The following is a 24,492-nucleotide window of genomic DNA, read 5'->3' on the forward strand; positions in this document are numbered from 1 at the left end:
GCAGCCGGCGGTAATTCTCATCAGTGTATCTGACCGCGAACATGCAGTACGGGGAACAGTGACTGCTCAGATCAAGTTGTCCTTCCTCCATCTCTGAACAACAGCGTTTCACACCTGGAGAGGAAGAGAAGTTGCTGCTGTGACATGGTGTTTGTGTCAGATGGTGATTATCTGTCCACAGCAGCCCAAAGAGGGGGACTTATCTCCAAAAGAAAATTCATGTGATTTAAATGCACAAATAATGCAGGTTATGTAGCTCCACAACTAGCTAAGATAAGGTCGTGTGCCTGAAGCATTGAGGGCAGAAGAGAGAAGTGACAGGCAGCATTGTAATGGTCATCTGCAACTCACTGATAAACATCTGTCTCATTAAAGCCAAGGATCAGTCAAGGTGATCAGCATGACGGGGCACCCCAATAGCCACTGCAAGAGCACTGCAGGTCTTAAAGTGAACAGTTGGGACCTCTACAGACTGCAGGGGTGGACAGTTGCTAGTAACAGGACAGAACTTAAATGAGAAATGAGTAGTAGAAACATACATAAACTTTATAGTTCCTGCAATCCCTAATACGTTCGCAGAGACCCACCAAGGGTCTCTGTGACCAGGACCCATCTCTGCTTTTCCATTTCTTGTGTCTCCCAAATTTCACAAAAGCAGAATTTTGGAATTTACCTGACCGCTATCAAGGAACAAAGCAAATGCATCCTAGTAGCTGTCAGTAAAGGAGAGGAATACAAAGCAAGTGGCCTGGCAAAAAAAGAATTTGCTCTGAGCACAGCACAGTGAGCAAAATGACCCTCAAGTGCTATACTGAGAGGAGACACACAGATCTTGACACTGCAGGAGTTCTGCCTGAAAGCCAGGTTCTTGCTGCCCTACCACTCATACATAATGCTATGCCAGCTAAAGTGTACAATTAAATCCCTGGACAACAGATAATGTATGTAGGAATAAATAATCTGTGTGAGCTGTACTTTTCCAAGAAAAAAAACCCTTACAATTTGCTAGCAAAACTTAACGTAACAAAGAGGAGAGAGATGAAGGTGAACACCACCCAGAAGACAACAGCTAAGTCTATCCTCTTAAGGTCACAAAGATTACATTAATTAACACACTAACCTTGGCAAGGATAGGGAAAACCATGTTTAATTAGCTAAAATGCTCCCGCACAAACTCAGTCAGCAAAGACAGCCAGCAGCAGGGAAAAAGGCTCGATCTCAGTTGGGGAATCTGGTAGTGGTGTCTTTTGATCAATGCTTTGCCACTACTTGTAACTCACCTGGTGCTTTGTACTCTTGGAAAGTATCATTCACAAGGGGAAGGAAAATCACAATTGGACATCCTGGTAAATCTGGATCTTGGAAGAGGTAGCACTCCTTCAGATTTTTCTTATCCTCTTCAGACAAAGAAACTCTGGGGAATGGGATTTGCTGCTCTGAGTAGTATTTGCATGCCTTCTCTAGAGTCTGGAGTATCACAAAAATGGTCAGAATTGGAATTCAACTTTGTTGTCATAAAGCCCCCCAAACTGTCATCTTGTATATTAAGGTTTAGTGACTCAGATCCACAGGGTGTGTTTCTTCTTATCAAGGTTTACTGTACACATAATTACCACACATAATAACCAGAATACTAATCACAAGCTATAAACACAATCTCAGGGTTAGAGAATTCATGAAGGATGCTGCATTTAAAAAAATTAAACCAATTTGCAGAAATTCAGGGTAAAGCATCTAGTTTTAGTAAATTAAATAGCCTGTATTTAATATCTTGTATAGAATTAATTAGGAAAGAAAATCACAGCAAGAAAATATTTAAGGGATCTTATTATGTGCTTGGCCAGGAGCTAAGAAAGTTAAGTTTGAATTTGCAATTATGTCTGTCTGTGCAGTCATTATGTCACAGTGTTAATTGAGATCAATATTTTACTGAGAAAGCCTGAAGTACTAGGTTATGCTTATTCCCTGCAATGTTTAGTACAGTATCATGTCTTAATATGTACTGTGTTGTTTAGTCTGTGTCATCTAATAGTGGACACTATCAAATGGGGAACAGTTTCCACTAAAGTGCTTAAAACTGCAGCAGCCTTTTTTTGTAAAATTAATCTAGATAATGTGTGAGGCTGAAATCAAGCTTCATTATGTGGATGTCTCATGCATCACGTGGCCTATTGACAGTAGCACAGCTGTTCTCATTTTCAAAAATTAATACCACTTAAGCAGGCCAAGATAATGAGTTTCTACCTAACCTCAGTCTCTGAGATAAAGATGCAAACTTTTTTTCTGCAAGGCCTTACAGACAGCTAATTAACTTCATCTCCATGAAACTAGAGTTTCTGCAGGAAACTCTAGTAGCACATTATTTGTCAGTTTGGAGATGATCTGCCCCTGACTATCCACTTAACCACTTTTGCATTCTAACCTAAGTCACGAGAAATCACTTCCTTATCTTCATGCCTACTCCTGCACAGGGTCTGGAAGCCTGCTTGTTTCAGCACAAAGCAGAACAGGCTTTTCCCATCATTCTGGGAGAGATGGGGCTGATGTCCTCTTGAATAACTCAACAAGTTAATAAACCAGCAAGTGAGATTCCAGGAGTGGCAGGAAGAAAGAGTACCAAGTTGAATCGCTACAGTGAAAAACATAGGGGAATGCAGTAGCTTAAAACTGAACAGCTGGAATACTCTCAGTTCTAAGTGCTACAGGCTAGATATTTACAAGCAAAAAGAGACAACACATGGAACAAGATTCTCCTCACCGATGTATGTGATCCAGTAGTATAACTTAAATATATGATGACATCCACTTCTCTCTGTGGCCTCAAAAGTGGTGGACTGCTAGTATTGATGAAAAATCCAGCATCTATCATGCCCAGGTGATCAGGATTTTGCATCAGCTGGTTGGGACGTGAGTCTAACACAGTGTCTAAAAGGAAAATATTTCTTGGAATAAGAAATGATCTGTAGGTATTTTGACTGCAAAAAAAAAGGAAACGCAAGGTGGAACTGGCCATCCCAGAGGCTTGGCTTAATTTAATTGCCATACTACCAGATCATCAAATAGGCATGGGAGGGACTGCAAAATTCCACCTAAGATATTCTTCTGAAAAACCTTCTATGTTGATATTTCAAGCAATCTATTCCAGCAAATTGTCATTAATACCAGTAAACTACTTCTAATGCTTAACCTAAATCTCTCTTGCCCCATTTCAATTATTGTCTCATCTTCTATCCTCATCCCTTTTAACATTTGGATTTATGCCTCAGTCCTGTCTTCTTTGAACTATGAAGTCCGATTCTTTTCTGGCTTTCTCTCGTAGGTTATTTTTTTCTGGGATATTCCAGTTGCATCTGAAGTTAGAGGCAGGCACAGTCCTGCCAAATTCAGCTTTCTCCCATGTTCACCTTGCTCTTCACTACTTTAATTTCAGTTCCATCAGCTGCAAGTCTATCCTCTCAGTCTGGACTGCAGAGATCTCAGCTAAAGCACATGAAGCTTATATTTAAGCTTATATTGAATCTTATAAAGTTTATATTTAAAAATAGTCTTACATACCTGGCAACACTGAAGCCTTAGTCTTTTCTCACCTTTCATAAAAATAATGTTCTTTGGGAGATTTTTTTTTTCCCTGCCAGGCCTGATAGAGTTCTTTCCTAAATTCCCTACTCCAAAACTACCTGAAAATGGTGCCTGTGAAATATTAGTTCCCCGTTACCTTTCCATTTACAGAAGTGCTCGTTCTCCAGGTAATTGTTATGCAGCTGGTAGCCCTTCATGAAATTGTGGTGCTGGGCAACAGAGAAGCGGTCGGTCAACGCTCCCCGAAGGGCACTGGACAAGGGGCCAGGAGGAGTGTACATGCGAGTCCTCAGCTCATGGGGTCTTGTAGGCAGCACTGGGTCTTCATCTAGAGAAAAGGAGAAGAAATGGTGAGCTGATTGTTAACTGATGTTCATTTGCGCTTGTCCTGGTGTGTGGGAGACCTCGGGGGTTGTTATGGGATGATTCACTAAACAGACAAAAGCTATTCTGAAGCAGAGGAGTGGCTGCTGGACAAAGCTCTGCTGATGGTCTTGAGCTTTGGCCTGAAGACATGTCATCAGAAGCAGTCCTTAGTCCTGAAAAAGGGACCGTCTTAGGGGAACTAAGCAATTAGGGGAATGTCCTGACAGAAAATAAGTTACATAACTTCACCAGAAGGTATCATGAAACAGAGGCAAGCATGGAGAAAATGGGGTTGAAACATACGCTCCCACTCAGTCAGATGGGCAACAACAGGGCACCACAGGGTCTACTGCAAAAGTGACAGCTTCTACCTGATAATCACCCGTGGCTATGTGAGCCTATGCTTGATCAGTAGAATGAGAGCATCCCAGGAAAATCTAAGGCATGCATTCACATTTAGGAAATACAGGTAGTTTTCAGGGTGAATATATGACAGCATACGTGGGTGAAAAGTAGAAATGACACAAGGTGTGGTTTCTTGAAATCACAACCTGCTTTGCCAGACCAAGTGGCTGACAGTGCAACAGGAGAGACTTGGTGGTTTCTGTGATTGCACAGATGCATTTATTTATTTTCAGGATGTCTGTAATTATAGATACAGTTATATTAAATTATTTAGCAATAAAACCATGGTTTCTGTATTGCTTCATAAAATACCCTCTGGGCCTCATTTATCTTTGTGCCAGGATGAATCCAATGCAGTAATTGCTGTACTGAGTAATAAAATAAAAACCCAGGAAATATTGCTTAGCCCATTTTTATTCTGGTTTATTCTCTGCATAGGCAGTAAAAATACGTTTAATCTTTGACACTGCTTCTTGGTTCTGTATGGCTGAGTGAGAATGGGTAATGCCAAAACACTTAGTGAGAAAGGTGTGACCCCTCTAAAGTTTCCTTTTAAAGCCAGAGCCTTCTTATCAGTAGGGTTTCCGTAAGTCTAGTAATTGCAGCAGCATTTCCCTGATTACCCTCTTCCTCTTAGTCTTCAGGGTGGGAAGGGAAGTTGCTTTCTTAGGAGGACTCTATGATGCTGGCTTCAATGTGGTTGACAGGATGATGCCAGAAGGCATCCAAGAGAATAAGTGACCACAAATTAAAGGCTTAGCAATTTCTTACCAACTTCTTCTATTCTGTCTTGTGTCCATCTCTTCCAGAAGTCCTCTGAACTGTGCGACAGTCCCCATATTTGTAACAGGTTCACAGAAAATATACTACTCCACATACCTGCAAAGGAAATTAGTGAACACACCGACACAAGAAAGTACAAAAAGATGTGGGATTTTTTTACCACTACTACAAACTAGCACAACCCCCTATATTCTGCAAGGCAATATCGTAGCAGCATTCAGTCTGTTAGGCCAGAAATATCCACCCTCTAGTTAACAGCTTTGTCCTACTCCAAAGTGCCTCTATACCAGGACAAGGCAGTACATCACCTTGAAGGTAGCAGATCCGGGATTCAGGGAGCTTTTTCAACATGCGTCCCATGAAGAACTCGCTTCCAAAATTCTCAGTGCGGATGAACGCACCATATTTCAGCAGCCCCACCTCATAGGGGGTGAACTCCACCCACTCTGCAATGGAAACACAAGGAGACACTTAGAGGGCTCCCAGGCTCTCAGCTGGGTGTGGAGAGATTGGCAATGAGAGCATAAGCCATCCTGACCTCTGCTTGCTGCTTTTACAAAGCCTGGCTTATAAATGACAGCTGCAGTACCAGGCAGCTGAGCTCTGGCAGTGGGAAGGCAGGAGCAGGTATGTGGGTCCGCCCATGGCACAGGGCACATGCAGGGAGCAGGGCAAGTCTCCAGCTCCTACACAGCCCCTGTGCATGCACCAGTCCAGGGTTCTCCAGCAGGCACCAGGTTTTGCTCCACTCTTGCATGTGCCACATCTAAGTAAAAAGTACTTCCTTTAAGATCATCACTTCCAGCTGTTAAGCTAATGCTGCCAAGTTCACCACTAAACCATGTACCTAATACCACATCTACACATCTTTTAAATACCACTACGGATGGTGACTCTACCACTTCTAGGAAGCCTGTTCCAATGCTTGACAGCCCTTTCAGTGAAGAAATTTTTCGTAATATCCAGCCTAAACCTTCCCTGGCACAACTTGAGGCCATTTCCTCTTGGACTATTGCTTGTTACATGGGAGAAGAGACTAACCCCCACCTTGCTACAACCTATTTCCAGCTAGTTGTAGAGAGTGATAAGGTCTTCCCTCAGCCTCCTTTTCTCCAGACTAAACAACTCCAGTTCCCTTAGACACTCCTCATAAGACTTGTAGTCTAGACCTTTCATCAACTTCATTGCCCTTTTTCTGGACACTGCAGTTAATGCAATTTAATTTCACTTGAATAATTTGGCTACATACAAAGAAAGGTACTCAGCTCTTCAGAAATGAGGTTTTTGTAAGAGGCTCATTATACTCTTTATGTGGGGCACTGAGGAAGATAGTATAAGTCCTTGACTTTCATGGGTGTCCTCTCCAAGTGCAGTTGCCTGATATAACTGCAGTGTGAGCAAAGACTGGCACAGAAATGTCATAGACTATAATCTCCTTTTCATTTGGAGGCTATTTCTTTTTCATCTTAACCATAAAAATTTGTTCTGAATGTCTTCTCCATCTCTTCTCCTTCTTCAGCTTCTTTTCCCCATGGAAAAAAAAAAAAAAAAAAAAAAAAAAAAAACAATGAGCCAAGGAAGATACTCAGTTGGGAGTAAGTTGGATGCTTTCCCAACCTGTATCATAACAATGTGGTCTTTCTTCATATTGAAGCTGTTACTGGGCAAAAACAAAACCCAGTATTTAATTCTCAGACACTTCCAATGCTTCTTATTGTAGGTAGGTCAGATAAATAAAAAATGCCATTTCTGCCTCTATTTTTATTGCCTGTATCTTGACAGTTGAATACTCATCTCTAGAAGCTCTTGCATGGAGGTGATGATTGTATCTCCAAAAAGCAACTAACACACAAGGGCTGTTTTCTCAAAGTTCTACGAAGCAGAGAAGAGTAAAACACAGGAATTCTTTTGCTGGTTTCAACCCCTCCAGTTCTGAAACATCAACCTTACCTTTGAAATCATTGGTGCTGTAGTTGTTCCGGACACTGACTGACACATAGATGGGCAGCGGGTTCTGGCCATCACACAGTGCTTCTCTCTGGTCCGAAAGTTTGTGGGGGTCTTTCTGGTTTTGAAGAAAAACAGTTACGTGAGGAGAGATGGTAACAATGCAGGGTGAAGTCAACAAGGCTCACAAAGAGACAAGGAGAGGGGAAACTACTTCCTGCATAGATGTCTGTACGTACTATAAAGTACTGCCTGGAAATGTAGGAGAAGGGGCAAGCTGTCCCTTAGGATGAGGAGTGCAGTGTGCAGTCCTTGCTCTACTGGGGCTGAAGGAAGCCCTTGAGCAAGCTGGCATATAATTTCCTTTCTTAATGCACAACAACTGCGGCAGAGACTGGAATTTGGCAGCAAATTATTTTCATTCCACCTGACTATTTTTATGGAAATGCATATTCTCCTTGGAGAGATTTGTAAGAAACAAAAAAATCTCATGAACTGCTGACAAATTTAAGAGCAGGCGGTTCTGGCAGATTAAGGAAAGGTTAATGGTTACATAGCTTTGTCAGCATTACTCAGAATGAAAGATGCTTGGCTAGATTGTGAGGGGGACCTCATTTATCTGAGATTAAAAAAGAGGCAGCTATCCAGCTTATACCTTTGTTTAATATGTAGCATTCCTCTCCACGTGTATTTATCTTCTGTTTACATATACATGATAATATATTTGCTTATAACTAAATAAATAAATAAACAAATGAAAGCAAAGTAATGGCTGAATGACTGCAGCATCTCTGTCCCCACTGGAGGACACACCTGTCCAGTCCTCAATCACTCAACCCTTCCCAATTTCCAAGTGACAAAGCACTCATCCTTGAATTCTGGTCCAGCTGGAGAGATAAGGGAGTGGACTGCTGTACTGTAGGGGTAGAAAGAACTTCAAATAATAGAAAAGCAAATTTGTTACTGCTTGTAAAAAAATCATATAACTTAAACCAACTACTGTCTGAGTAGTCCTTGCCAACAAAAGTAAAATATACATTTGCCTCCCATGTATCTGCAAATCAAATTACCTGTCAGTGGATGCAAATCACCAAGCACTGTAGCTGTTTGCTTTGCATAGTTGTCACACTGCTGAGATTACTTTGCTTGGCATTTTGAACTCTTTTTGCATGTATCATCTGCATCTCAGGCAGACTGCCTGAGATTGCCTTCAGTGCAGAGTTCAAATGGCTGCATCCACAAGCTAATTCATCAGCATGTAGATGCATTTCTCCCTAGGCAGACAATAGAAGAAACTAAGAGAAGCCTGAGAGTTTTCTGACATGGGGAGCTCCACTATGTTTCGAGATTCATTCTCTGAATGGACAGGCTAGTTTCCCCTTCCTTCCCTAAAAGAAAAATGTGGTTCTTTAAGAAATGGAAAATATATATACCCCATCATTTAGTAAGTACTCAATCATGAGTCCCCAAAGATCGATAAATGTTGTCCTGTATCCCTCCTCTTTCCGCTGACAAAGCTGCTTGTTGTAGTACTTCATGCGATCCGTGGAGAAACAGCCCATCTTGCATTTGGTTGCTTGTTTCTGGGCTTCACCAATATGTGAGTCTAGGTCCTTCTGCGACCAGTAGGCATCTCTGTATAAGGTGGCCATGGTCCTGGAGAAAGGTAGTACAGACAGCAAAAATTAAAAGCAGCAAAAAAAAAGGCTTGAAATATTCTATCTTTAGGGACAGAGGTTTACATCTAGGGAATCACTTCTGCTCATAAATTCTCTGGTTTTGCTGTTCCATCCAGCAGAAGGAACACTTGAGATTTTTTGTGACTGCTTCAAAGATGACCCTGAAGGGAAAGTGTTGGGTTTTTTTCAGTTATCCTGATTTTTTTTAAAAAAAACAACAAACAGAACTGGCAGCAGCTTAAGGGATAAAATTGACAGGTATGAACACAGGTACATTTCTCAAGCAGAAAATATGTATTTTCCTTGGTTGTTTTCTAGAACCACATTTCAGTTCATACCAGCTACTGTGTCTTGGCTTCCTATCACTTATGTTAATCTAATGCTATCACTATGCTTTATTTAATACCCTTCCCTATTTCACCAACCTTCTTTACATGGGAACTTCAGGTGTTGGGCAGTTGTAGGTCCTGCAAGCAGGCAATAGCACTGCACGTGGGAACTCAGTCCCAAACTGACAGATTTCAGGGGAAAGTGTGTGCTGTCCTGAAGTTTTGTCTTTGTGACCAGTTTGAAGGCAGAGCCACTCTCAGAAATTACTGGGAACAGCAACAACAACTGGAACATCAGTGGAAAGAAGAGGTGTGATGCTGTGGGCAGTCTTACATCTGGAGTAACTGCTTGCTTTGAAACCATTTTGACAAGAGTAGTTGTTAAATACATATTTAATTGCTGTAAATGTGGAGTTCAAAAGCACAGCAGAGAACTAACTGCTAGTCAAAAACTGGTGCATGAGGTCAAACTACTATTTAACGGTCTGTAACTGAGAAATAGATTGTTCATATGATGTTTGAAGAAAATCTTCTGATCTTCTTTATTTCAGAAGCTGCTCCCTTCAGCAACATCACCCTGAAAAGGCCTGGCCAAGCCTCCTGCACAAGCTGGCTTACCATGTGGTGCCAGAGAGCCCACTGATGTATGTTATACAGTCCAGGAGGTTTAATTTCTTGAGTCCTGAGAGACTGCCATATAGTCCTGTCATTGACTTCAGTCCTCCACCTGTGGTGATGATAGCCACAACGGGGACCTGTTGGACAGAGGAGGATGGGACATTCACACTGACAGTGTCCACCATGATGCCCTGGAGTGCCCCGTGGTCTGGGCATCACACCCAGCCCGCATCCTGATATTAGACCCTATGCCCTCTTTCAAAAAGAAAGGCTTTGAAATCAAGCAATGACTGCTGCTCCTGCTTCCTTTTGGATGGATGTGGGTTCCAAAATTAACCCAAACTTTGGTTCTTGCCCATCTCTAGGACAAATGGGAGAACAGATGGACAAGAAGCCATCCTTGTGTGGAGGCAACAAATATTTTCTCTACATATCCCACTGCTTTGCCACGTTTTTCTTATTTCACACACCTGCTACTACTGTTTGAAAATCCACTTGCCAGCCCCATGAGGAAACACGCTTAGTTCACAGCCACTGTTGTTAAGCTGTCCTCATCTATGTCATTATTCTCCATCATCATGAAGTTACTTTAAAATAAATTATGTTTATTTCAAGGAATTTCAAAACTGCAGGAAAGGGAAGATGTTCTAGGAAACACCCAGAGATTTTTTCTTATGCTTTCACAAAATGATGAAACTTGAACAAAGGAAGGAATCTTTGCCAAGCAATGCATTTAATATACACGCAGTATTTTTTAAATCAAGCCAGTTATAGCATAGGATGGCAGGGATGAACGCACTTCAAATCGAACAGATTCCAGATTGAAGTCATGAAGGTTGCAACTACTACAACTTGGCAGCAATAAAAAAAACCTTGGTGGCAGAAGCCAATGTTCTTAAAACACATGCATGAACTGTTATCCCCACAACCGATACATGTTGCCCATTTTGCTGACCACTTATCTAGAAGAATACATGAAGGCACTAAAAATTCAAGACCCACTCCCACAGACTCATGTACCTCACACTCCTGCAGATCATGTGGTAGGTGAAAAACATTTTTTAGGGCACTTGCTACATATCTCTTCCTTTTCTGCAGAAAAGTCACCTCCTCTGAACATAAGTCAAACCCAAAGCGCATGTCCAGGTCTTGGTGGCATGAACAATTACTAAGATAAAAACAGGCACATATATTACGTATCAACACACCCATAGCAATCTCTAGGACTTTGATCAAAGATAATCTGCAGCTCTGTTCATTTGAATTAGGGTGATGCAGTGTGACAGGAGTGAGACAATATTCTATTTTTAAAAGAGAACTCATTTCAGTTAGTAAGCTTAACTAGTGGCATTATATTCTGTTATTACTAACTAATGAAGAAAGAATGTACAGTATTTACAAATGAAAGAAAACATTAGAATATTCAAAAACTGAAAGAATTACAAATTTAGAAAATCTGGGCAACTGTTCAAAGTGAGAGTATTGATTCTTATTTCACCAGAAATTTTCTCATTCTAAATCTAGAATAAGACCCTGTTTTCAAACGTTGGCATTTCATACGGGAAGGGAACGTCCCATTTTAAGCAACTAGATTGGGAATGCACCCCCCTCTAGTGGTGAGCGGTGCTCGGGAGGAAAATCCATCCAGCCCTAGATAGATGGGGATGGGTCACCGAATTTAGTGGGGCGGGATTTCATCCTCCCGCTGCTCTGATCTTTCTGCAGTTGCACAAGCTGTTTCATGGGTCAATGCTGGCAGTTGCATTTCCCACCAACCTTGACTCAAAAACTTATAAAGCTTTGTATTCCTCAGAGAAATACTTCATTTCATTCCATTCCTGAAAACTCCACCGTTGTAACTTATTTCCCTGGGCATTCGTGCACTTCCACTCACTAACCTCCCTCCTGTCTCTTTCTTCCCTGGCACCTACCAGACCTCAGTGGGCAAGAGACCTGGTGTGGTGTCTTCAGGCCAGAGCTATCTGTGGATGCCCTGGACAAGCACTGTAAAATGGCAGGGTTTGGTTTTTATTTCCATCACAGAACTTCTCTCTTCTACTGAGTCTGTAATTTCAATGAAAACTAGTAGAGAAATTTATGAGATTTCTCCACCATCAGATTTGGATAAAATCAGCCAAATTACTACAACTGTATTTGTAAATTAAGACATTCAAGGAAAAGTGAATCATGTGGAGCTGCAAAAGCCAGTTTCCATTGTAAATCAAGATATAAAAAAAATTGGTTGTTAAGTTTTCTGGAAGTAAAATAAATAAATGAGAAGCATTTTTCCTGTTCTAGAATAACACTGATTTTCCTGTTGTCATTGATCACTTGCCTTTCTGAAACGAATGATAGAAAATTCTTTTTGAACTCAAAATTGAGTTATTTTTCCTTTTATTTCCTAGTCAGGCACACACACTAAAAAAAGATTAGCTCACTCAGTTCAGTGTGGTATACGCGGGTATGGATAACATTAAGCATCTTCATGTTTACTGATGAGTATTAATGAGTATATCTATAGGTATCAAATCACTAGCCACGTGGCTACCCGAGTTTCTACTTAATATAAAGCATAACAGGACTTAACAATATACAAGGTTTATTGTTATTAAATACTGACAGTTAAGGAAAAAAAAAGTTCATAATTTCTGACCAACTGTAATGTTTACTCTGTCTATTCAGTTTTTTGTCAGCTTTGTCCTTTTTGTGAATTTCAGAGACTGTCATTGATAAAAAATAATATTCTGTGGTCAGAAAGGGTAATGCTAAAATAAATACATGTTTAATAGCATTTATTTTTTGAACCACAATCTTACTGGGGCTAATTATGTATCATTTATTATTAACATATTTTAAGTTTTATCCAAATAATGTTCTAGGCTTCAGGCTGAGAATGCCTGCTGATGTCTTTTCCATGTGGCTGAACAATATCAAAATCAATAACCCAAGTCTTTAGGAATAGAAGAAGATCTCTTACCACCTTAGTGCTCTCACATTCAAGTCAAATCTTTTCTCCTGGAAAACAAGAATGTGTAGTGCAATTTTTAAATTTTCATTTTAACATTTCTTTTTTCCCATTCTGTCTTGGGGTCTGACAATTGCAAAGCTAAATGTCTGAGATCTCACCATATATTTCCAAAAGCATTCACTTATCCTTAGTGGAAGATCCCTATCCACAGATCCGAAATGCCTCCAGGCTGCAGAAACCATTAAGAACCTGGATATGGGCGGTTCCTGAGACTCATGTAATAGGTCCCATTTCCTGTGTTATTCACAAGCTTTCTGTAGCATCCTGAATTACTGGCTTCTGTATATTTCCTGCTTTTTATGCTCTAACACACAGCAGATCTTGGACATCCTGGCCACAGCCTCACAGCAAGGAGACTGCAAGTCTGCATTTGCTTCTGCCATCTTGAAATTCTTATTACACCCTCCATATTAGCTGACAAAAACCACTATGTTCTGAGAGAATGTTTTAATGACCCTGAAATCTAATGTTCTCCTTCTTCTTCAGAGCATAACAATTAATAATTGAATAAGATTATCCCTAATAATCTGGGTATCTGTAGATGTTTCTTAGAAGAAACACTTTAAAAAAAAAAAAAAATATATATATAGTAAGGATCCTGTTTTTCTATTAATTTCATTCAAAATTATACAGCACATACATCTATTTAATGCAATATTTTTTAAAATCCATACATGGTGGCCACTATTTTCAGTATATTTTAATATTCTATCCTTTGAAGCACATGATTTAATAAGGGCAGGCTGATTGACTTTTTCCTAGCTTTTGCCTAAGGAGCAACTTTCAGTTTGGACCTTATAAAATATATATATAGTAAGGATCCTGTTTTTCTATTAATTTCATTCAAAATTATACAGCACATACATCTATTTAATGCAATATTTTTTAAAATCCATACATGGTGGCCACTATTTTCAGTATATTTTAATATTCTATCCTTTGAAGCACATGATTTAATAAGGGCAGGCTGATTGACTTTTTCCTAGCTTTTGCCTAAGGAGCAACTTTCAGTTTGGACCTTAAGCGAAGGAGGGGTGAACAAGTCTTTGGGTAAACAGGGAGAGAGGTGCTGAAGGAATCATTGTATTTTCTTACATCCTTGTTGATTTCTGTATCCACTACTGGCATGTAACGGAGACTAATGGAGGGATAACATGCTGCTGTGGAGAAAACAGCTGGAGAAATGAAGCTTTTGTTTGTTCAAGGTCTGAGAAATAATCAGAGCATTTCTGACCCTATTAGCAGCCATCTGGGACAATACTATGGAGAATGATTTCTACTTCTAAGAGCTGAAAGTGATGCTCACCTCTGCAATGGTTGTTTGTGTTCCTATGGGCAGTGAATTCAGCATCACCACTGGGGAGCCCGTCTCTGTACTGTACTTACATCTCCACTGGGAAAACAACATGCTTTAGGACAAAAACAGCAATGGATTTACCCTCTCCCCCTCCTCCCACTTTCTAGAGAAGCACTCATGGTCAGTTCATCATTAAGGTCACTTCCAACATACAGGGTGGTAGTGTCTCTTCTTTGGCAACATGACATCCAGTGTTGGCTCCGCGTACTTGATGTAGTGGAACTTGGTGAGACAGGAAGGGCTGACCACTCCATCGGGGCCCAGTGTGATATCCCGTGTCCCTTCAAAGGAGCCCTTCACTGTGAGGGAAAGCTCTTTCTCTAAAAAAAAAGCAGAACAAAGGTCTTGAGAAATGTCACTGTGATTTATCCGGAAAATTGAGCAGGTAGCAGGGCTGTAGAGTCTGGACCAAAGCTTTGTCTAGTGGAAAGCACCCTGAAGGGAGCACTGGTAGCAAAGGCAATGGAGCAAAGCAGATGCTTTTTTTGTAGGAAGGGGGACTTTGAATGTTCTCACTGTTACATAGAACTGGGATTTGATCTTTAATGCAGGTCTAATAGACCTTATTTACATATACCTCTAGGAGTACAAGATGCAGTCATCAAAGTCTACAACAACCTAATGTGTTCACCTCATGTTAACAGCACTGAATACTGTAAATACTGTTTATTCCACTAATAAATTACACGAACGGGGCATCCTCTCATCAGTAAGCAAGCCAGTGTTGGCAAAGAGATAACAAAACAATAAACTTACTTGATTTTTGCTGTGTCTTCTCCGCCACTTCAACTTCCAAGCAGCAAAGTTCACGACACTGTAAAAGACAGAGAACAGGAATCTGTAAGATTGTCACATTCCAACTTTGTTACAAGGAACTGTGAAACAGTCAGCTTTTAAACATGTCAAGTTACCTGAAGTGCCTGATTCCGTGGCATTTATGGGCTTCTGCCCAGTAGCCACTAAGAAATAGTAAAAGCTTTGGAGGGAGTTGTAGAGCATCCTCCAGTGACAATGACATGTGATTGGGTACAGTAAGAGGGAAATACAAAGGAAGACAATCAGGAGCATTTTCAGGATAGTAAGATGATGCAAAGGGTTAAACTGGGAAAAACATAAATGAAAGAGACATTAAGAGGCAGTAGTAGAAGAGGTTTTTTGAAGGAGCATAGCTATTAACTTTTAGGTTTGTTTTTTGGGTTTTTTGTTTAGTTTTTTTTATGGCACTCACTCTTCTTTCACATAATGTAATTTTAACAGGTCAATGCTGAGCTTACCCACTAAGCATGACTCATGTCCTAGAGGAGGAAAGGGCCACTGGGTAGGTTATCAGTAAGTGGCTTCACAGTCTTTTACAAGTGTGCTTTGACAGACAGCAGCACATTTTTTTAAGGAATAGTGGTATCCGAGGAGAGCTGTGTGTGTGTGTGTGTGTGTGTGTGTCTGCAGATTGTCGAAATACAGGACAAATGAGAAATCATGGGATATCAGCAATTAACACAGTAATAAAATATCCCACTATCAAAGAATCTAAATAGGAAAGAAGAAAGAAAGAGAAAAAAATTACCTACTGGCTTCTCTAACCCCCACCTTCTCTTCCCCGTTAAATTAAGGAAACAATTATAGATATTTTTTTTTAAGTCACATACCACTAGGACTCCATTGGTAGCAATGTTTTCATAAGGACCAGAACTGGGAAGCAAAATGAAAAACATGGATTTTTTAGATGAAACAAATACCCACTCAACCTTATCCAGGGCTTTGCCCTCTCTCCCCATTTTAAACAATGACCAGAGGAACACCAGCAGGTTTGTAACAAGTTCCTTTCCACGTTTGCTAGGACTGAGCACTGCTCTGAGGGGAGCAGTGTGGGGTGCCTCTGTACCAGAGCTAAGCAATATGTGCGAGGGTTACTTTTTTGGAGTGCAATCTCAGGATCATCTAAAATGGAATCTGCCTTTGGGCAGTCAAATTCATGTAATGTACATGTATTTAAGCTGTATCATATTAATACAGAATCACAGAAAAATCATGGTTGGAAAGGACCCCTGAGATCACCAAGTCCAACCATAGAAAAAAAAAACAACACAAAAACCACCAAAACCACACACAAAAGAAACAACCAAAACCACAAAACCAAAACAACACCCAAAACCCAAAACACAGACACTCACAGAAAAAAACCCACACCCCTAAAAAACCCACAACACAAACCCTACAATCTCTGCTACTAGAGCATGCCCTGAAGTTCCTCTTCTACACATTTCTTGAACACATTCAAGGATGATGACTCCACCACCTTTCTGGACATTCTGTTCCAGTTCCTGATCACTCTCAGTATAGAAATTCTTCCTAATATCCAATCTAAACCTCCCCTGCTCTGACTTCAGTCTATTTTCTCTGATCTTGAATACACCAGCATTATCCCTGTTGAGGTGCCCAGTTCTATGTATTTCCTGATATGCAAATACAAATAAAGGAGCACAAGGCAGAGGGTACAATTACATGGGGATAGCGAGGAGGGGGAAAAGCTTTTCAGATAATTTTTGCTGAAGTCAGGAGATGGTGTGAGGTTCTGGTCGTGGCTCCCCACTAGTTTGAGGGCTGACCTTAGGCTGGTCACTTTATTTCTGCCATTTCTTGATTACCTTGTGGCAACAAAGAGACAAAAGTACTGATTCAAATGGACCACAGGCTGATCATGCTGGAGGAAAAGCCCTGCACTAGAGCTTCCAACATGTTGTAGTTGAGTTGGGCAGAAAGAAAACGGAATTACTAAGACCAAAACAGTTCTGCAAGGAAAAATTGGAGGAGTCAGAGATACACTGGAAAACTAATCAGGATGGTTCAATGTTAGGAGTCTGTCCAACGCATAACTCAAAACAGGCATGGGAAGATTAGCAGATATGTGTGCACACACAAGCACATGTACACCACACTCAAAATGTTTTCTGATATGTCCCCAGGTAGACAAATCCAACATTGTGGATAGAAGACACAATGCTGGGAGTTGCATATTTGAAAGCATCTAAACTATGGAACAAGCTGACTGGAGGGATCAGCCAGCTGTCTGAGACTGCAGTGATGATGTAGGAGAATTTCAGCACAGAATTTCTACAGAAATCCCACAAAGTGTGACTTCTAACAGTATTTCTTCTTAGCTTTTAATGATTTGTGCATTTTTTAAATAATACTTACGCGGCCTCCAATTTGAATTCAACCTCTAGCTCCTCCTTAGCCTGAAAGCAAGAACAAGAAATAAAATCAAGTAGCTACATAATGCTTTCTCCCTTGTCTAAATCCAGGTTCCTGGTATGCAATATTGAAGTAATTGGCTGCAATGCACAGCCTGTGGTATGTATTTCAGACTAGAAGATCTGAAAGAGTATTTCAAAGCATAAAGCTTCATGACTCCTTCCTCAACTCCTTCCTTCTTCAAGGTATCATCAAAACAACCTGTAATTTTATCTCTTAGTGTGAAGCTGCTCCAGAAAGACAGTTTGCAACTTGCTTGGTCTTCTGAAGTCTACCTTTTTTCTCCTAACTATTCCTGGCACTGTCTTGACATGACTTACTGCCTTTGCTTTTAGCTTTAAAGTTAAAGATACTTTCTACCCATTGCTTTAACATAATAAATAGGTACTGGTATTATTGAACGATTCAGAGTTACAGCAGTGCAACTCTCTGTAAGGCAGTGTTGGTATCTATGAGGTAGTTGTGTGTGACCTAGTTTGGGTACTAGAAGCAGTCTGTCCATGGTAGCAAGAAGTTGCATGCAAGACATTTCACTGATCTCATCCACAGATCCCAAAGGGAATCAGGGCTCTTTTACCCATTCCATAGATCGGAAATCTAGAAACTGAGTATATCACTCATTCAGGGCTCCAAAACCACACTAATTCTGATAGTTGAGTCAGCAGGCTCAGCCCTGGGTGACTTATCACTGCAGAGGATAGTACTGGGATACACACAGGGGCAACTTCAGCTTTGCCTTTGGGATGAAAGTAGATACAATCCAAGGGGATGGGGTAGTGGCTATAAATTACATGGGGAAAAAAAAAATTACAAATTATTCACCCTGCAACAGCTGTGCAGCCTTGGTATTGCTCAAAGATAGCTCATGGTCAGACACCTCCTCTACCTGCCACACTGTTTCAGTCAGTATGCTCTTCAATAATTTATAAAAATACTGGCAGTATGCTCTCAGGCTCTCAAACCCAGATTTTTTACCACAATTTTTATGGTTGTATTTTGAATAGCAATTAATGTACCCCTTATTGGGATAAGTCATCCATGATGGATTCAGAAAGCTCACCCCAAGACACTGAAAGTGTTGTGTAACTCTTCACGCGTTTCTTAGTTGCTTTATTTTTTCTCTCACCTCTGAGCTCGGCTTAAAATACAAGATCACTGTTCTGTCAATTGGAAGTTTAGCAGTATCAAAGAGTGCACAGAGGAGATGGTCATCTGGAGTAAGCAAATCCTCATCATACACTGTCAGCTCCAGCACATTCTGGAAAAAGAGGGAGAAGAGGGTCTTGTAGTTTCTACAGCCTGAACATCATTAGCTCTAGAGAAGGAATGCCCCTTTTGGAAAAACAGTGTAATTTGAAAATTAATTCTTGCCTAGTTCAGTTTAATTGTTGTAACATGAGTAAAACATTGGCTATGCCTACATGAGAGCTTAGTTAACTCCCAAATTCTGTCGTATGAGTCTATAGTTTCATAAAACTTCAATATCTAGCTCAGTTTCTGACCCTCCTAAACAGCACCATCAAACACACACAAGAACTCAGTTATCTCTGCTATTCAACAGTTTGAACAGCCCCTTATCATGTTCCATCCCTTAAACAATTCCTGACCACAGTTCAGAAGATAGATAGGAGCCACCATACACCAAATCTTCAGGCTACTTGATGCATACAGCTTTGGCTCCTTACCTTGACCTGACTCTGGAGCCTGAAGTAGAATGTCTCATTCCACACCGGATTGTTGGAGTTTCTCACGGTTTTAGTGCGGGACTTTTCACACGTCGCAGTCGGAAGCCACAAGGTCACGTAGCAATCAGCCTGGCTCACTGGGTAAGGAAAGAGGCAAAACAATTGTTCATGTGGCAAAGCCAGTAGTGCTGCATGACACTGGAAGGTTACTGTGCGGTACTGGCAGCCGGTATTTAAAGGCAGCAATGCCTGATGTAATGTAACTGTTTTCAAGATATCCTTCTGAGACGGAAAAAGCACAGACCATAAGATGACCTAGAAGTGAAGGTGGTTTCTATCCTTGTGCGAGTTACAGACAACAGCAATGTTGTGTATGAAAGAAGGTGAGAATTTCCTCTTCTAGTCAGACACTTTCTTCAGTTTCTCAACCAACAGTGTTCATGTGTGCATGCACACACACTCTAACCCTCAGCTGCTGTTTGATGAAAGGGGCCTGGGAGCCTCCTCCACCTTTTGAGAACAGCTGCAAAATGTCTCTATTTCTGCCTTGCCTTCAGTGACTTTCTTGGTGAGGTTTTGTGAAAGCAGCTGCAGAACTACCCCTGTTGTAGGAGATGGCAGAGGCTTCCTCCAGAAAGAGCTACTTATATTAGACTGTTGATCTTTACTAATTGTCACCTCCAGGAAGAGAGAGGTCAGGTCTCTCCAAAAATGCGTCAGAAGAATGTTAATGAAGGATATTCCAGCACATTTATCAAAGACACCTAAATTGAAGTCTATTTCTAATTGTTGTATCCAAAAATGTCCTATGCTCTGTGCTGGAGGAATGCAACGTTTCTTCGTGTGGGTTATGCAAATACTTCAGCACCTTGGGGTTCTCTCTTACACAATTCTTAACAAGAAAATTATCAAATATCATGTCATGCAAAAAGTAACTAACTTTGAGAATGGACATCCTTCAGTATGAGCCTTTTAAGAAAGACAAGTGATAGTAGCAGTAAATGGAGAGGACCCTTCAGCAGCAGGTAAGGACTCTGCAGATCAGGGGAACAAGAGCTTTCACATCAACTTGTAGTGAAAGGCAAAAACTTGCCTGGGTGCAACAAGAGCTTCTTTTTTCCTTTTCTTTCTTTCTCCACCATGTTTTACCCTACAGACATTGGCTCTGTCTCTAAGTGGGTGGAGGCTGCATTGTATGTTGAAGCAAGTGTATTTATTCAAAAAAGCTTGCTGCTTTCCTGTCTAAGTAAGAATGAAGAACTGAAATTCAGAACTGCTTGAGAAATTACACAATGCATTGTGAAACGTAACTGCCACCTTTTAACTTTATAATGCAGAAACTGAACAGCATACTTAATTCTGTAAAATTTTTGCTTAAAACAATTGTGGAGAAATCAACACATTCCTGCAGGGTCAAAAAACCAGCATTCCTCTGATGGAAAAATTTCTTTGGAAAATATTCAGCAGGCCCTAGTCCTCTCCCTCTCCTGCTCTCTTCCACTGTCTATATCTTATTTGGGGTTAAAAAAAAAATAATAAATTAGTTTTTGACAGCAGCTTAACTGTCCTTTTCTGGTGTTATACATTATACTTTAACACACTTCTGTGTCCCCACCACTGTTATCTCTTAGCTGCTTCCCTGTATTTTCTTCCTGACTGTGTTATTTGAGAGGTCATTTCACCTCCAGTATTAACTTTTGCCCCTTCTCTTCCCTCCCCACACCCATCTCCCTCTCCCTCCCAAAACAAAATCCTGAAGGGAAGGAAAAGCGTTGCTATGTGCTGCCTTCCTGCTCTGTGTTCAAGCCCACAGGTGGAAACAGAAATTACCCCAGTAGCATCTGTTTCCCTCACACAGATGGCACCACAGACTGATGCAGCTTTGCAGACTGATGACTCCAAGAATTGTGATTCCCAGGGATGTCTTTTCACTTCAAACTTTTTGTTTGCATACTGTATCTCTTTACCTCCTGCTCTCCTTACACCAATGCCCATGTTGCACTAAGGCTTGCAGGGTATACCTAGGTCTTTACCATTGTGGTGGGTACAGATAAACAACAAGCAGCATGAAAAGCCCTACAATTTAAGAAGGTCCTTGAATGCATCCAGTGATGCCAGGAAGGCTGGAAGGCATGTCCTCTAAGGAGTGGCTGAGGACTTTGAGCTTGTCTAGTTTGGAGAGAAGGAGGCTGAGAGGCCACCTCATGGCTCTCCACATCTTCCTGAGGAGAGGAATGTGCTGATCTCCCTGGTATCCAGTGACAGGATGTGTGGGAATGGTTCAAAGCTGTGCCATGGGAAGTTTAGACTGGACATTCAGAAGCATTCCTTTACCAAGAGGATGGTCAAACACTGGAGCAGGCTTCCTAGAGAGGTAGTGGATGCCCAAAGCATGTCAGTGTTTAGGAGGCATTTGGATGATGCCCTGGATAACATGCATTAACTTGGTCAGCCCTGAACTGGTTAGGCAGTTGGACTTTGTAATTGTTGTAGGTTACTTACAACTGAAATAGTTCTATTCTATTCTATTCTATTCATAAACAATGCAGAAAGACTATGCACAGATGATGCATGTTGCTGCATGCTACAAGGAGACTGACTGCTAACACTGAAAAAAACATTAGCTGTTCATTCCAAATTTCTCCCTAGTAAGGGCAGATCCAGTCACCATGGCCAGTCTGCTTTACATATTTACCTAGCTTAGGCACATCAGTATCTCTCTGAAGGAGGAACAGAGTATCTCATGTGCACCTTTTCCTTGTAAAGGAAGTTGTCTGTATTTCATAGAGACAGCTCTGTCTTTCATGGACAGAGTTGATTCAAGAATAACATTCAAGGCCGCACTTATTCTGTCTTAAGACACCATTTTAACTTCCTGCTATTTGCAAATTCCAGCATTCAGTCTATGCGTTTCCAGGAAGCATGTCTGTCTTGGACTGGGCATTTTGGGATAGTCTCATCTGAAAGAATTTAGATATTTTTTTTCCAAGGATGAGACAGAAGAAAAACATTAGATGTTTTCATGTTAAAAAAGAAATTATTAATAATTTTACTGCCAGATAATAACCCTTCTACACCGTGCTCCAGAGCAGAATCATAGAATCAAAGAATCATCAAGGTTGGAAGGGACCTCAAAGATCATTAAGTTCCAACCCTCCTGCCATGAGCAGGGACCCCTACCACTAGATCAGGTTGCACAAAACCTCATCCATCCTGGCCTGGAAAACCTCCAGGGATGGGGCATCAACAACCTCCCTGGGCAACACATTCCAGTTCCTCACCACCCTTATAGTGAGGAATTTCTTCCTAATATCTAAACTAAATCTCCTCTCTCTCAGTTTAAAACCATTACCCCTTGTCCTGTCACTGTCTTCTCTGATGAAAAGCCCCTCTCCAGCTTTCCTGTAGCCCCTTCAGGTACTGGAAGGCTGCTATTAGGTCTCCCCGAAGACTTCTCTTGTTTAGGCTGAACAGCCCCAACTCTCTCAGCCAGTCTCCATAGCAGAGCTGCTCCAGGCCTTTGATCATCTTGGTAGCCCTTCTCTCAACTGTTTCCAACTGGTCTATATCTTTCTTGTGCTGAGGAAACAAGCTAATTCTAGAGCAGTACTGCACAAGATCCACCATCTGTCATTCAGACAATGCCAGAATAAGGATCTCCCAAAACAGAATTATGCAGAGTCATGTTTTTAAAATGTTTTTAAAGTAATTCTGAATGACTACTGCATGACTTCAGGTTTCTCATTGAATATCAATGACTGTTGGCTGGCTGGCAAAATACTCTGTTCTACTGATGTGATTCATCATTCTTGTATCTTAACTATACTTTGAGATACAAAGCATATCAAACAATCCTTAATTAAATGAGTAGATGTAGGCAAGCTAGTCAGCTGTATATTTAATGTATAACATTGCTTCAGTCCTGCTTGCACAATCTCTTTCTACAACCTAGTTATTTATGATTTTGTTGTAATGCCTGAGAAGATCCTTGAGTCTTTGATGAAACCTTTCTGTATTATTGCATCACCACACGTGTGCCACAGCCACGGACTAGGAGGGAGGTACAGGCACAGAAAGTGCTACCTAATGATACAGACAAAGATACAGCTGATACAGCCCTTACTTGGAGCTGTGACACAGGTACATCCTCTGATATAACTTCCAGAAAAACATGTAACAGCCTCAGGTTAAGATGGGAAAGGCACTGCATTATGTCTGTGAAACAGGAGAATCAACAGAGACAGCAGAATTACAGAATTTCCCTCCCACGCTCATCCTAGAGCTCGTTGCAGCATCCTGTCATAGGTGGTCATGCAGCTGTATTGATTCAAACAAAAGAGTTACCCTGCCTATTTTGTGTGAAATGCCTCTTCTCACTGCGCATGTGGGCAGTCCATATCTTTTAACAAAACAGTGTTTTCCTTTCCTGCTCCCTCCCTTCTCAACACTTTCCTGCTGTGTGACTCACACTTTTGCACACATCCCAGACTCCTGTGTGAGTGTCAGAATGGACAAAGCATCCAGCTCTCCATCAGCATGGTTTCTGACAATCATTTCAGAGTAATTAATTATGGCATTAGCCTGCTGTTAATGATTTTAGAAATTTTTTTTCTTGTTCATTTCATCTGCCTCAGAACCAAGACTGGAGGGATGAAAAGGTTTGCTCCTACCAGCCACAGTTCCCAAGGCAACCCAATGGCAAAAGTACCCCTCACTTTTGAAAACACAGATGTCATCTTCTTCATCTAGCTGTGTCAGAAGCTCTCCTTTCTTTGGGAGAAAGTACTTAGACTCAAAAACTCATTGGAGTCTTAAAACCAACCAGAAAGCACAGGAATAACGTTCAATGAAACAGCAGCAAACAGCAAGGACTGACCTGGTTTATAACAATTAGTTTATATAAACATTGGGTTATTTCAGAGACACTTGGAAAATGTTGCTATATGACTATAGAACAAAACTTGTTGCCCATAACCTGAGATACCACTAAGAATGGAAATACTTACAGTTGTCCGCTCGCTGGAGATTGTTCATCCGGATGATCCTTACAGTGAGCAGGTAGCAGGGAGAGGATTCTATCTGGAGAAGGACAGTACAAAACAGAGTATCAGTAAGACTTCAGTGGGGAAAAGCATCAAATATGAAAATGAAACAAGTACTACAAAGCAATAATTACCAGCCAATACAGTTGGTAAAAATTGCGTCAACTGTCTTACAAGTCTGCAGATGAAAATCTGCAACATAAGCTTCTGCTATTAAAGAAGTCTTAGTTAACATTTTATATACTTCTCTGTCCTTTTACTGTATTACAGTCTGGACTGCTCATCATAGCAGAGAAGAAAGGGATAAATCCCTGTCAACTGACACTGTCTGTGTGATGCTCACAAAACCACTTCCTCTAAAATTGCAGAGTACAGCTCTACAACACAGCTACAATGAGTCTCTTGAAAAGAGTAAATGCACT

General features: G+C 40.9%; 1 protein-coding gene across 1 annotated transcript in view; it reads right to left on the bottom strand.

Moving 5' to 3' along the window:
* The window catches only part of LOC104390482 (cytosolic phospholipase A2 epsilon-like), a 24,338-nt gene extending 243 nt beyond the window's left edge, over positions 1–24,095 (bottom strand). Inside the window, exons 1-18 of the mRNA XM_009999620.1 lie at positions 24,035–24,095; positions 19,029–19,165; positions 18,470–18,601; positions 17,287–17,327; positions 15,738–15,780; positions 14,848–14,905; positions 14,245–14,411; positions 12,684–12,721; positions 10,727–10,874; positions 9,707–9,843; positions 8,514–8,736; positions 7,084–7,198; positions 5,442–5,579; positions 5,122–5,229; positions 3,716–3,907; positions 2,759–2,925; positions 1,281–1,467; positions 4–114 (exon numbers count right to left, since the gene is read on the bottom strand). Of these exons, the coding sequence (XP_009997922.1) occupies positions 4–114; positions 1,281–1,467; positions 2,759–2,925; positions 3,716–3,907; positions 5,122–5,229; positions 5,442–5,579; positions 7,084–7,198; positions 8,514–8,736; positions 9,707–9,843; positions 10,727–10,874; positions 12,684–12,721; positions 14,245–14,411; positions 14,848–14,905; positions 15,738–15,780; positions 17,287–17,327; positions 18,470–18,601; positions 19,029–19,165; positions 24,035–24,062 (2,170 nt within the window). The 5' untranslated portion in view covers positions 24,063–24,095. The remainder of the gene's footprint in view (positions 1–3; positions 115–1,280; positions 1,468–2,758; positions 2,926–3,715; positions 3,908–5,121; positions 5,230–5,441; positions 5,580–7,083; positions 7,199–8,513; positions 8,737–9,706; positions 9,844–10,726; positions 10,875–12,683; positions 12,722–14,244; positions 14,412–14,847; positions 14,906–15,737; positions 15,781–17,286; positions 17,328–18,469; positions 18,602–19,028; positions 19,166–24,034) is intronic.
* Positions 24,096–24,492: the final 397 nt, after the last annotated feature.

Source organism: Chaetura pelagica, unplaced genomic scaffold, assembly GCF_000747805.2.
Source record: "Chaetura pelagica isolate M959 unplaced genomic scaffold, ChaPel_1.0 scaffold55, whole genome shotgun sequence".
Lineage (NCBI taxonomy): Eukaryota > Metazoa > Chordata > Aves > Apodiformes > Apodidae > Chaetura > Chaetura pelagica.